Genomic DNA, 13,955 nt, shown 5'->3' on the forward strand with positions numbered 1-13,955 from the left:
TCTCTGACTACGTCGTTACGTAGTCTGAGCATGGTATCTTGCGTACAGAGGCCAGGCCTGAATCCGACCAATTCAGCCGGCCACGCATCAATCTCTTTGGTGTATTCCGTTAGCCTCCTCTGAATGACTTTCTCAGGTAGTTTGCCTACGCAGGATGTTAGTGATATTGGACGGAAATTCTCCAAGCCCGGCGGTTTTCCCTGCTTGTGGATTAGGGTGATCTTAGCCTTCTTCCACTCTTGGGGTGCTTGACCACTCTCCCACATCTGATTTAAATATCTGGTTAGGGCATTGATTGATTCGTCGTCTAGATTTGCGAGCATCTTGTTATCAACGAGGTCCGGCTCGAGGGCCGAGCGTCTTTTTAGGCCGTGCAGCTCCGCTCTGACTTCTGCCACTGTTATGGACGCGTCAAGCTCGCTGTTCGCCGGTCCGTTGTAATCTCTGTAATGCGCTGTAGCGGGGGGAGCTACGTACGTGGACTTGAGCTTCTCAATGAGCTGTTTGTCCGTACCCTTAAAGTTATACCTCGCCTTGACCTGTTCTATGTTGGCGGCCGTTTTGGACTTACTGGGGTCTATCAGGAATCTAAGCAGTTGCCAGGTCTTGACCCCATTCATGTGTGTGTGTGTGTGTAAAAACTTTATTCGGAGGAAGCTTGAGGTAGCCGGGGCAATCTCACGCAAACACTAGGTGGGCTCCTCATTACAGGAGCCCGTTGGTGACCGCTGCGGCTCGGGCTGGGTGGACCAGGGCCTTCTGGCTTTCCAGATCGGAGCAGCCGATCAGGGCTGCCTCCCAGCCCTCTCGGGTGGGGTTGGGTTTGGGGGTGAGGTTAGGGGTTGACTGACATGCCCACACTATGTGGAAGATGTCCGAAGACTTCTCCGCACAGTGCGGGCACTTTCCTGTACAGGCAGGATTAAAGTGTTTTAAAACTGCCGGGCACAGCAGCGTTTTGGTGTAAAGGCGGAGAAGTGTGCGTTCCTCCACCTTTGTAAGGCCCTTACAAGGCTTAGGATAAATAGCATGGCCGAATTGAAATAATTCAGTAATTTCTCGAAAAGTGAGAGCTGAATTGGGTTCGATATCTGTATCATAAGGGTCTGAAGGCGTTGCCCGGAGAGTGAGCGCGCGGGCTGTGGCGTGGGCCGTTTCATTGCCTTCGAAGCCCATGTGAGCTGGATCCCATACAATCGTTCCAGACGCGGGGATTCGGTGCGCGAAGAGCGGAATGTACCCCTGTTTAATATTTTTGCAGGCCCCTCGCGAGTCGGTGATGATGACTCGTGAGTCCTTCTCTGCGGCGGCTAACGCGATGGCAACGTCTTCCGCATGTGTTATGTCTTGAGCTCGGAACGTTAGGCCATTCACCGTTATTATTTGATGGACGACTGCGGCTGTGTACCACCCCACATGGTGAGGGCCGGAGGCGTCCACGTAGAAAATTCTGTGTTTGTTCCCATAGTGACGGGCCAGTGCCTCCGCCCGCGCAAGGCGCCTGCCACTGTAGTCGTCACGTGTCATGTTGGCCGGACGAGGGCGTACGTGCAGGGCTATCTCCAGATTTCAGGATTGCGTACGCGCTCTTCCGTAAATGTTGAGTGTTGGATGTGTAGCCGGGCTAATAGGCGGCGTCCCGATGGCGTTTTTGATAGTCTTGTGCACTGATTAGTCAAGTGCGCCTCTCGGAGCTCCGCGAATTGGTTTATCATCCCCAAGCCCATAAGACGCTGTTTGGATGTGTTGATCGGGAGACCGAAGGCACGCTTGTACATCTCTTCTGAGAATCACTTCGAGCGCATTCTCATCAAACCTGCGCAGGTGGAGGTAAGGAGTCGAGTAGAGTAGAGTACTCGACTGGTCACGAATGCATGCGCCAGCCACAAAGCGTCTGTGCACTGTAACCCCCCGCATTTGTTGGAAACCCGGCGCACCATCCGGCCCACCTGGTCCCCTATCTTGCGCAGTTTTGCTAGTGTTGTGTCAGCCCGTCGATGTTTGTGGATAAGGAGACCAAGTAATCTAACCTCATGGCGTTCGGGTATCGGACCGCTGGCCAGGGATAGTTCCATTTTTGTGGTGCACTTAGGCGACGGGCTAATGTGCACAAATTCGGATTTGGCCTCATTCATGGTGCCCTCCATCTCGTCGCATTTGTTATCCCAACATTGCGACTCGAGTTTCCGGGCGTATTTTTCTATGTCGATGTTGTGTCTGGCTATCTGTCTCCTGAGATTTCGGTTCCACGTTTGCTTTTTGAGCTTCTTTGTTAGCTCATCTTTTTCAACATGCCGAAGAGCCTGCTATCCATTGCCGCAGGCAGAGCTTCGCCTTTTTTCGGTGGCCTCGTTTACTTGGGTAATAATTTGGGCAGCCCAATTTTGAATGCACTCTATATCTCCAATTTCTTCCCGTTCTCTGATATGTCTGAATTTATCCCAACCCACTTGGCTTTCCGTCCGATACACAGCGGGCTTAACGCTCACTTTCCTGCTTAGTTCTACCTCTAGCACGTAGTGGTCACTACATAGATCCCGATGCTTTTTCGTCCACTTGGCTACGCAAGATCTATAGCAGAGAGTCAAGTCCGGGTTTGTGTCCGCTGACGCACTGTTGCCCACCCTCGTCGGGCATCTAATGTCGTTAGCGATGTAGAGGTTTGACTCATTGATATCTTTCAACAGCGTTTGACTCTTCGGGCTGCTGGTCGTGTAACCCCATTCCTAATGTCTGGCAATAAAATCGCCGGCTATTATTACTGGGTTCTTACCTGCCAGGCTAATCACTCTCTTAAATATCGGGCCAAACCTCGCCTTCGTGCACTTCGGGGAGTTGTACATATTGAGTAGAAATATGCTGCCTCTGTTCTTTTTACCGGTCAGAATTTCCACAAAGACCGTTTCGGTCTCCCTGTTGCCAACTTCGTGCTGGATGATGGCGACGTTGTTCTGACGTACGTCACGACCTGGATTTTACTTCCCTTCCTGCTATCGTAGCTTTTGTACCCCGAAAGCTTCCGCACACCTCGCGTTTCCTGCAGAGCCATTGCCAAAGGCTGTGTGTTCTGGCTAGCTACGTACTGTTGCAACAGCCATCGCTTCATTGACAACGACCGGCAATTCCAATGCCAAATTTTAGACATTTTCGCATCCATTATGATTGTGGGACTGTATACCCGATGCGTTGCAAAGGGCTTGAAGCATCGTTCCTAGCACTCCAAATCTCGCCTCGAGTTTCTTGTTCAGGTTCCATTCGAAGTCCATGATTTGATCCTTGACTAATTTTCTAAATGCCACATGCTTTCTGGCTTGTCCGATTACACTAGTGTCGTCTGATTTACGTTTTGCGGGTCTAGCCTGATCGATATTCATTTCATCTGAGTCGTCACTGACCCCGCCACAATTGCGCTCGCTTGCCCCACCGGGGCACCGTATGACGGGCGGCCTGAGCATTGGAGGTGCCGGTGCAGGTCTAGCTTTTGCCTCTTATAACTCGTTAATTACCTCGACTAGGAATTTGAGGGTTTCTTTATTCTCTTTGATGTCTCCTTTAATGATTCTGATCTTTTTTTGCTATGCTCGGCTTGAGCCTGTTGTAATTCCGAAAGTTCTGAGTTTTTTTCTTTGAAGACCCCGCTAGCGAAGCTGACCGACTTACCGCCTGCATTAACTTCTTCATTCGTCTTTGGTTTTCCGGCCGGCGTCTCCCGGGGCTTCGGCCAGTGTTTCTTGTCGTACTTGGGCGGCGGTGGTTGCGGCGGCCCCCTTTACTTTCCCCTGGATCTGAGCTCGTCTCTGGTGACGGATGCGCTGGAGTCTCTCTCACGGCTCGTTGTGCCCGCGGCGTCGCCTCTTCCTCTCGATCGGCTTGCGTTGGCTCTTGCTGCTTTTTTGAGCCTGGATGGCTTCTTTCTCTGCTTGTCGGACTTTGATACTGTGCGGGGTCCGGTACATGCTTCTGCAGCGGTTGTGCCCCAGGGGGTGGCAACCGCCGCACAGTAGGCATTGCGGCTCGCAATCTTGTTGGTGCCCCTCCGGTGGATTAAGCATTCTGCACCCTTCGCATCAAGGGCTAGTGCGGTCCGGGCAGACGTCCGACCGATGTCCTACGTTGCCGCATGCGTAGCACACATCAAATTTCTTTTATAGAGGTTTCACCGATATAGCAATCCGTTGAACTACACCTCTCGCGGGACTTCTTGGTCTTCGAAAATGATGAGCACGGTTTTAGACTTTTTCCCGAGCCTCCTCGCTCCAACATAGCTAGGGTTATCTTTGAGTCCCTGCCGAATTTCCTGCTCCGTGATGTCCAGCGGAACGTCGTATGTGACGCCCTTGCCGCTCTCCGGCATGGCCACGTGTGTCGTTGCGTGTATCTCAACTGGCCCAATTTTTATGCGCGTAATGTGTTCGTACCAGTTCGCCCTGCCGAGCTCCGGGGTCACAATTAGTAGGGACTGATTCTTCGGGTTGGCGATGAATCTGTCTTTCCCGTTCAGGTTGAGGCCTGCAGCCGTAACCAGGACCTGGCGCAGCTTCGGTCCCGCTTTCCTCGTCAGCTGATCGGCGCAGCCGTGCGGTCGCAGCACTACGCGGAACATCTTCGGTATTTTCGATCTGACCGTGCCTACGGATCTCTCGGCGAGTGACCTTCCTATCGCTCTTTTCCGCGATTTGGCGGCCTCGGTCCCTTCGCTCCCCTTCACGGGTGCCTCCTTCTTCGCTTGGGACGCTGCGTCGCATTCCTTCACATATCTGCCTCCTTGCCGGTGGAACCAAGAATTTTCTTCTAAGGTCTCAAGAGAGGGCGCTGCAAGCATCCGAGGCTAGCAGACGTGTGTCATATGCGCTCCGCCGTTTCTGGGCTTTTTGACCCGTTCAACCCGACTGGACCACCAAAATTTTGGCTGGGATCGATGCCGGAAGTGAAGAGGACCACGAGGACCCCAAATTCAAGCCGGTGATTCCAATATTTTGGATTTTGTTGGCATTTGAATTTTCCATGTGAGCCTAACGAGGCTTAGCAAGAGAGCGGGGCTCCGCGGCCTCCCCGGCCCCGGCCCGAGGTAAAGAAGGCCCGGAGCGATGTCCCGAGCAAGCGACCCCAGCTACGACCAACCCTCAGCGACATGCCCGACAAGATTTTCGGCCGACTCGCAAGAATTCATGGAGGAAGACCTCCAGGACACCACCGAAGCGACTCCCGAGCAACAGGTCCGAGGCGGACCCGCGGCGGCGGGCAGCCAAGCCCTAGGAAGCAGCACCCCATCGACGCAACGCTCACAAGTAAGCAACAATGGCGGAACCGACGCAGATTGGGAAATCGCCATGTCGAGAAGGCAGGAGACGCCAACGCAGCGATAACAAGCAGCAAGCCTTGGCGGGAACGAGCCTAGGGAACGGGCCTTCCCTAGGCGCGGCGAAGGTCACAGATGGAACGCCAGCTGCGCCGGAAAGGAAAGAGAAAGTAGGAGCGCCGAGGCGGAGAGTGCCGCGGTTCCCCAGAGACGACCTTAAAATAGTCCTTCGGCCGAGGGGACTCGCTGTTAAAAACCTGCAGACGAACCAAGTGGCGCGGGCGGTAGTCGCGGCTACCGAACAAGGATGTAAGGCGGAAGACCTCATCATCCGACTGCGCAACGGATCGAACATCATCATCATCAGCACCGACAACGAAGAAGCGGCCCAGATGATTAGGCGCTTCATGCAGCTGAGCTTCGGGGGTAAGAGCTACGCCGTGAACGCCCACGTAGCAGCACCGGAAGGAACGCTGCGCGGGGTCGTCCACGGCGTAGACCCGGGAACCTCACCGGAAGAACTCAAGACTAACCTCAGAGTCCGCACGCAAGGCGTAAAGATCCTGGCAGCCAGAATGCTTGGTAAATCCAGCACGGCCGTCTTCACCTTCGACGGCCCCATTCTCCCGAAGCAGGTGCTGTACTACGCCGGGGAGATGTGGTGCTACCCGTACCGGCCCGCGAGGCAAGTGTGCTACGCCTGCGGCCAACAGGGGCACCGAATGGACGTCTGCCCGAACCCGGAATCCAGGACCTGCAGGCAGTGCGGATGCCAGAATCCGGCGGCAGGGCACCAATGCACACCCAAGTGCCTGCTGTGCGGCGGCGATCACGCGGTGGGCACGAGAGACTGCAAACAACGCCTCAAGTCAGCGAGGGGGCTGAGGTGGGGACCCCAGCAGCAGCGGCGGCGCAGCCGAGGCCGTAGCCGGGGAAAAAGACTAGGATGGTTCCGGGACGAGAGCCAGGACCCGCGCCGGAGCAGCCGCGGCAGCAGCCGAAGCCAGAGCCAAGGGTCCAACCGGGACGGGTCCTACCCACCCCTGGGCAACGCCGGCAAGCAACAGCCGCAGCAAAAGCAGCAGCCATGGCAACAGAAAAAGAAGAAGAGCGGCGGAGGTGTTAAGGTGAGCTGGGGAGACGGCCCTCCCAAATCACTTTTTGCTCCGCACTCTAACACTAACAACATACAAACCACACAAGACAAACAACTATTAGAAGAGATTACGAGCCTCAGGCGCGAACTAGAGCAAAGTCGCGAGGAAGCGAGGCAACTAAAGAAACAACTAAACGACATTATCAGAGAGAAACAAGAAATGAGGGCGGGTTATTCGCCGGCTAGAACGCCGACTCCACCACCTCAGGCGATGGACATGGCGCAACAAAACCACGAAGGGGGAAACCCAATTGATGATATAAAAATCTCATAATGGCTCTATAGGGACAGATGCAGCAAATGCAAAGTGAACTGCAACAGACACAACAAAAGTTTGCCCTGCAAGAACAGAAATTTAGAACCTATGTTAAAAACAACACCACGCAAAGAACCACCAATGACGCCAGAGACAGACTATACAACGAACGCAGGTTCGGCGCAGAGACCCCCAACACAAGCAACAATAACAAAACATGGCAGAACGCCACCGACAACTAGAACTTTGGCAATGAAACTGCAGGGGGTCCAAGCGTAAGCAAGGTCTCCTGCAGCAATTCATATACACCAGAGGAACCCCACCGGATGTAATTATGTTACAAGAAACAAACAACACCCCAAAACTCAGGGGCTACACGTGTCAGGAAAGCGGACGCACTGCGACCCTCATAAGCAAACAAGTAGTAGCCATAGCACACAAAGAAATAAAGGACACCCAGGTCGAACACGTAATTACAGAGATAATTCCCAAAAAGAAAACAAATTCAAAAGCACCTATATCGTAAAACTGTACAGCCCACCCAAGCAAACAAATGGGAACTTTATTAGGCTCTTTGCGGAGGCGAAAAAGTTGGCGGGACAAAACACCTTGATCATAGCGGGCGAATTTAACGCCAAGAGTCCGAGATGGGGCTATAACAGAGAGGACAAAAAGGGGCGCGGCATCAGCACGGCGGCAGAGAACGTAGGATGCGAGCTGCTAACCGACGAGAGTCAACCGACTAGGCAGGGGAACAGCATCAGTCCAGACACGAGTCCCGACCTAACCTTCATAAGGGACGCGAAACAAGTGGAGTGGGAAAAGCTACTCGAGAACCTTGGAAGTGACCACCACATAATAAGGATCTGCACAGTGGTGGACAACATCAGGAGGAAGATTGGCACGGCTCGGCTGACGGACTGGGACGCCTTCAGAGCGCACTGCAAGCAGCTCTAGGGCGACGTCGGTTCTGCGGAAGAGTGGAGCCAACAACTCAGACGAATCCAAGACCTATACACGAAAGAAATAGACAGAACGGAACAAACGCCGGAGATGGACAAGCGGCTCCTCAAGCTATGGGAGGCGAGACGCGGGCTCACCAAGCGGTGGAAGAGACAAAAACTCAACAGGAAGCTAAAGAGGAAAATTGCCGATATAACCAAGCAAACGGAGCAGTACGCCACGCAGCTGGCCAGGCAGGGGTGGCAGCAATTCAGCAACTCGCTGAACGGCAGCCTCAGCACAGCCAGAACGTGGCAGATCCTCAAGGCCCTCATGGAACCGAACAAAAACAAATCCGAAGGCAGCAAGTCGATACAGAGGCTGGTGCACCAATACGAAGGCACGAACGAACAACTACTCGAAGAGGTCCGGATGAAGTGCTACGGCAAAGATCAGGTCGAGAGCTACCGAGAAGAATACCGTGGCGAGAACCCGGCCATGGACCGACCCATCACGAGAGAGGAGGTCGTCGAGGCAATAAGATCGGCAATGAAGAACACGGCGGCGGGGGCGGACAAGATCCGGAACTCGCTAATAAGGAACCTCAGTGACGAGGCGATAGTTCAGCTTACGACCTACCTCAACAAGCTCTGGCAAGAGGGAAGAGTGCCGGCGGAGTGGAGACACGCCGTCGTCGTTATGATTCCGAAGTCAGGCAAAAAGCTGCAGATCGAGAACCTCAGGCCGATATCTCTAACGTCGTGCCTGGCCAAGCTGTACGAGAAAGTGATCCCGAGAAGAATCCAGTCGCATCTGGAAAACGAACAATGGTAGCCGGACAGCATGTACGGGTTCAGAGCCAACCTCTCTATGCAAGACGTGCTGCTCCAACTCAAGGAGGAAGTGCTCGAGGCGATGCCAAAGGCGGGCGAAAACGCCGTCATGGCCCTCGACATAAAGGGGGCTTTCTACAACGTAAGCCACGCGGCCATCATGGAAGACATCAACCACACCAACTGCGGGAGGAGAACGCACGATATGTCAGAGCTTTCCTGAGCAACAGAATGGCGACCGTGGGGCTGGGCGAGCTGAGAAGTGACGTCTTCCCCACGCCATGCAAAGGCACACCCCAAGGATCCGTCATATCGCCCGTCCTCTTCAACGTGGCAATGATTGGACTTGCAAGACGGCTCAAGGAGATCCAGGGCATCCAACACGCGATATACGCCGATGACATCATGATATGGGTCACCCAAGGATCACTCGGGGAGAAGCAAGAAAAACTACAGGAAGCTGCAACTTGCGTAGAAACTTACACCAGAGAGAGGGGCCTAAGATGCTCGACGGAGAAGTCGGAACTCCTCAGGGTCGGCAAGCATCCCACCCAAGCGACACTGGAGGTCGTTCTCGAGGGACAAAACATCCCGGAAAAGAACATGATAAAGATCCTGGGCATGTGGTTGCAAGGAAGCCGGAAATGCAGCCACACCATCAGCCTGCTGAGTAAGGCGGCAGAGCAGGTGGGCCGTATGATCAACAGAGTCTCCCAAAAGAGATATGGAATGAGAGAAGAAGACACTCTCAAGCTAGTTAACAGCCTAATTGTCAGCCGAGTCACGTACTCCCTGCCGTACCACGCGACGACCAAGGCGGAAAGAGAGCAAGCCGACATCATTCTCAGGAAGGCGTACAGGACTGCTCTGCACCTACCCAAGCACACGTCGAACAAAAAGTTGCTCCAGCTAGGCATCAGCAACACCTTCAGCGAGCTCGCCGAAGCTCTGCTGGGAACGTAAATCACGAGACTCAGAGGCACCCCTACGGGATGAGCGCTCCTAAGAAGGTTGGGTCGGGACACGAGCGGACTGGTAGACAGATACGCGGACGTACCGGACCACCTTAGGAAAACCATTAACGTGGGACCATTGCCGAAAAACATGGACCCCAATCTTCACGAAAACAGACGAAAAGCGAGGGCCGAGTACGTTGAGAGAACGCTAGCCCAGTTAGACAACACCGTATACACGGACGCTGCCGTATATCCGCGCGAGAGGGAACGCGTAGCCGCGACGGTAGTGGTAAACAAGGAAGGAAACTTGATCACGTGTGCCACGGCAAAGGTCGCCGGCACAGCGGAGGCCGAAGAAATTGCTGTCGCGCTGGCGGCAGCAGAAGGCTACAGAACGGGCCGATCTCTCAACATACTGACGGACTCGAAGGAGACGTGCAGGAACTACGCGAGGGACAGGATCAGCAGAACAGCCCTTAAAATACTCAGCGGGGCAACCTTCGCCGAGGAGAAACCCAGGCATAACCTAATCTGGATCCCGGGCCCCACGGGCATAGGGGGGAACGAAAGAGCAGACAGCCTAGCTCGAGGTTACGCATTCCGAGCAGGGCAGTCAAATGCTCCAGAGCTCCGCCTACAGGCTTGCGAGGGGGGATACGCAGAGATCTTGCACTTGCATAGGGGAACTAGAATTAGATATCCACCACCACACAAAGCCCTAACAAAGGAGGAAGCGACCGGCTGGCGCAGATTACAGACCGACTCCTTTCCTAACCTACACATACTTAATAAAATGTTCCCGACACAATACAGAGCCACCTGCCCTTGGTGCGATGCCACACCTACACTTTATCATATCACGTCGGAATGCGAACGCAACAAAGCATTCCACCAACACGAAGACCCGAGTGTGGAGCAATGGGAGAGTCGGCTCACCAGCGGCAAGCTCGTGACCCAAAGGGGCTTAGTGCAGCACGCGACTGATGCAGCACAAATCAGTGGAGCTTGGAATAGGGGCCCACCCTTGCTGATGAGAAGTCTCAAGTCGCCAGCGCCAGAGAAGACGACGGAGACTTCACAACCGTGATACCCTTGAAATATTCAATAAAGTTTTCACTCACTCACTCAGTCTAAGGTCTCGATCGCCTCCATATTTCCATCCTTACTAGTGTCAGAGTTCGGCTGGTTGGTTGTTTCATGGTTGTTTCATAGGAAGGGAAAGGCGCAGTATCTGTCACACTTGCTCTGTGGACACCTGAACCGCGCCGTAAGGGAAGGGATGAAGGTGGGAATGAAAGTGGATAGAGAGAAAGGGGGGCCGTAGTGGAGGGCTACGGAGTAATTTCGACCACCTGGGGATCTTTAACGTGCGCTGACATCGCACAGCACACGGACGCCACTTCGTTTCGCCTCCATCGAAACGCAGCCGCCGAGGCCGGGATTCGATCCCGGGAACTCCGGCACAGTAGTCGGGCGTCTTACCACTGCACCACCCCGGCGGGGCAGAGTTCGGCTGGCAGCTCTGATTTTCCTCGTCTTGCCAGTCCATGCCGTCCACGCTCCGAGGGTCTTCCCTCGAGGGCGGCTAGGCCGGACGCTAGGATCGGACGCTAGGCTTAACTTGGCGGCATGGTTGCTCCGAACTTCAAAGTATCGTAAAAACCAAATTGGTGGTCCCACCCTTTAGTGAGTTGGTTCCACTTGATCCTCGGGACTTCCGAAAATCGGTCCGAAGTGAGATGTTGGTGGGTGCACCCAAAAGCCGCCGAAAAAGGCCATTAACAGCAGAGCTCGACGTGGCAGCGTCTTCACTCCTCGATGCCACTAGGGTCTCTTAGATGTCTCTTAAGAGGAGAATTGCGAAAGCCTACCCTTCCTGTCCTTTAATTTGCCTCCCATCAATAGCCTCCTGTCGGCATTCGTTGCAGTGCTACATATATAATAATAGTTGGTTCACATGAAGCGAAAGGCGCTGTATCTGTCGCACGTGCTCTGTGGACACCTGAACCGCCACGTAAGAGAAGAAAGGAAGATGAGAGTGAAAGTGAAAGAGAGAAGGGGAGTCGTAGTGGAGGGCTGCGGAGTAATTTCGATCACTTGGGGATCTTTAACGTGCGCTGACATCGCAAAGCACACGGATGCCTCTTCATTTGGCCTCCATCGAAACGTAGCCGCCGAAATTGGATTCGAACCCGGCCACCTCCGCTGCGCCGTGCTGACAGAATAGAAAATAGAGAAAGAAGAAAAAGAAGAGGGAGAGAAAAATGTGCACCGCAACAGCCGAAGTAACATCACCGATCACTCCATCGTATGGTACCCGGCACACATGGGCTTAGGGGGCGGCCTGCGGAATCTCAATGAGATGTTCGAACTGATGCTTGGGCGAGTAGAAACAAGATAGCGCCGAAAGCCGCAACTGACAGAGCAGTGGCGCACGCGACTGGTGTGACGCGCTCTATATCAAAACATCTGCCGGGAGCGCAGCGGCAAATAAGGCCACGTCCGCCGCCGCTACCGAAGGATGATATCAAGATCATCTATCGCCCCAAGGGAGGTATAAAAATCAGCGAAATCTGTGTCGACCAGGCAACGCAAGCCCTCGTCGCGGCCAGCGGAGGAAAAATCAAGGAACAAGACTTCATCATGAGACTCCGGCCCGGTTCGAACATCATGATTGCGAGCACGCCCGACCTGGACATCGCCGACGTGTTCAGGAAGATCGAAAAGCTCACTATAAATGACCAAACCTATGAAACCAGCACCTATAAAGCCCTACCGGATGACCTCAAGCGCGCCGTTATCCACGGCGTTATGCCGGGGCAATCACCGGCCCTACTGAAATCTAGGCTCCGGCTTCGATCTCAAGGAGTGGAGATTCGCGAAGCGAGAATGCTGGGCAGGTCTGAAACGGAGCTCATCACTTTCGACGGCCCGTATATCCCGCGGTGGGTCATTTACCGTTCTGGAGAATTCAAGACCTACCCATATCGTCCTACGAGGCAGATCTGCTACGTATGCGGCAAGCAAGGCCACCGTTCGGACGTCTGTCCAACGCCGAACACCAAGCTCTGCAGGACGTGCGGCACACACGACCCACCAGAAGGGCACCAGTGCAAGGCGAAATGCATGGTGTGCCAAGGCGACCACGTCACCAGAGAGTGTCGTCGACGCCTCAAGACTACTGACGAGCTCCGGGGCAGCACGACCGGCGTCCGGCAGTCCAGGCAACAACACTGGCAGCGGCAGCAGCAACAACAACTGCAGCAGCTGCAGTGGGAGCCACAGCAGCAATTGCAACAATTGCAGCAGCAGCAGCGGAACCGGAAACTGAGTCAAGAGCGCCGAACCAGGTGGCTGAGCTCGGAGCGGGACCATGGCCTTTCCTCGAGCCAAGGCCGTAGCATAGTGCAAGATCGCAGCCAGAGCCGACTCAGGGAGGACTCTTTACCGCCGCTAAACCGGTCAACGGCCAAGCTGGAGCAGCAACAGCAGCAGTCGCAGAAGCAACAACAGAAGAAGGGCGGCGTTAAGATGAGCTGGGGAGCGGGCCCTCCAAACTCACTGTTTACGCACTCGGATCAAAAGAATATTACGCGTAACTCGGAAGAGGTTCAAGCTCTAAGAGAGGAGAATGCATATCTCCGTAAAAAAGTCAATGACCTCATTAAAGAGATGCAGGCTCAAAGAACAGGGCAGGTACCATGGCCCCCGATTCCGCCGGTAGAAGTGCACGACCCCCGTCCGCCTTAAACGTGAGCCCCGAGGAATTAAGAGCTTTCATGCAGCACGTGGAGAATTTCACGGTTCGCATCATAGAAGAGTTTCGCCAAACTCATGCAAGATTAGATTCTATGTATGTCAAAACCAACCTATTAGAACAGAAAGTCACGTTAATAAAGCAAGACGTTGCGTGGCAGGACCACGTCAAAAGCCAAAATATGCGACGAATAACAAACGAGGCCCGGGACAGGCTCATACGAGACCGCCGTTTCGTCACTGAAGGCTCCAATCCTAACAACGCCCAAAGCCATGGCTAAACAAACACCACTAGAAATCTGGCAGTGGAACTGCAGGGGGTACCGCCAAAAACAGGGACTCCTAATGCAGTTTCTACTCACGCAAGACCCCACACCCGATATAATAGCTTTACAGGAAACTAACACGACACCGACACTCAGGGGATATACGTGCTTAGATACCGGACGCATGGCAACCCTGGTGAGCAAAAAGTTAGTACCCATAGCCCATGACCCGATTCCCAACACGAAAATTGAGCACTTAGTGACGGAAATTATTCCCAAAAAGAAGCACAAGGAAAAGAGTGTCTTTCTCTTAAACCTTTATAGCCCGCCTCGCCAGCGGGACGCGAATTTTCATAAACTCTTTCTAGGGGCCAGCAAACTTGCTAAAAGCAACACGCTGCTAATTGTAGGTGACTTTAATGCCAGCGGACAGCAATAGGGATACCCCACAAATAATCAGAAAGGTATAGAGGTCGAAGATGCGGTGGAAG

General features: G+C 53.9%; 1 protein-coding gene across 1 annotated transcript; it reads right to left on the reverse strand.

Annotated features, from left to right (window-relative positions):
* Window positions 1-705: 705 nt before the first annotated feature.
* On the reverse strand, window positions 706-1,527 carry LOC146194659 (uncharacterized). Its single transcript, XM_084596095.1, has one exon. It carries the CDS (start codon window positions 1,525-1,527, stop codon window positions 706-708), a length of 822 nt encoding a protein of 273 aa, XP_084452221.1.
* Between the last annotated feature and the right edge of the window lie 12,428 nt (window positions 1,528-13,955).

The sequence above is a fragment of the Amblyomma maculatum genome, chromosome 3 (genome assembly GCF_055883805.1).
Source record: "Amblyomma maculatum isolate TAMU_Amacu chromosome 3, ASM5588380v1, whole genome shotgun sequence".
NCBI classification, from domain to species: Eukaryota; Metazoa; Arthropoda; class Arachnida; order Ixodida; family Ixodidae; genus Amblyomma; species Amblyomma maculatum.

Bases quoted from the DNA above. Each gene is read 5' to 3' on its own strand.
- LOC146194659 (XM_084596095.1), bottom strand. From the start codon at position 1,527: ATGACACGTGACGACTACAGTGGCAGGCGCCTTGCGCGGGCGGAGGCA.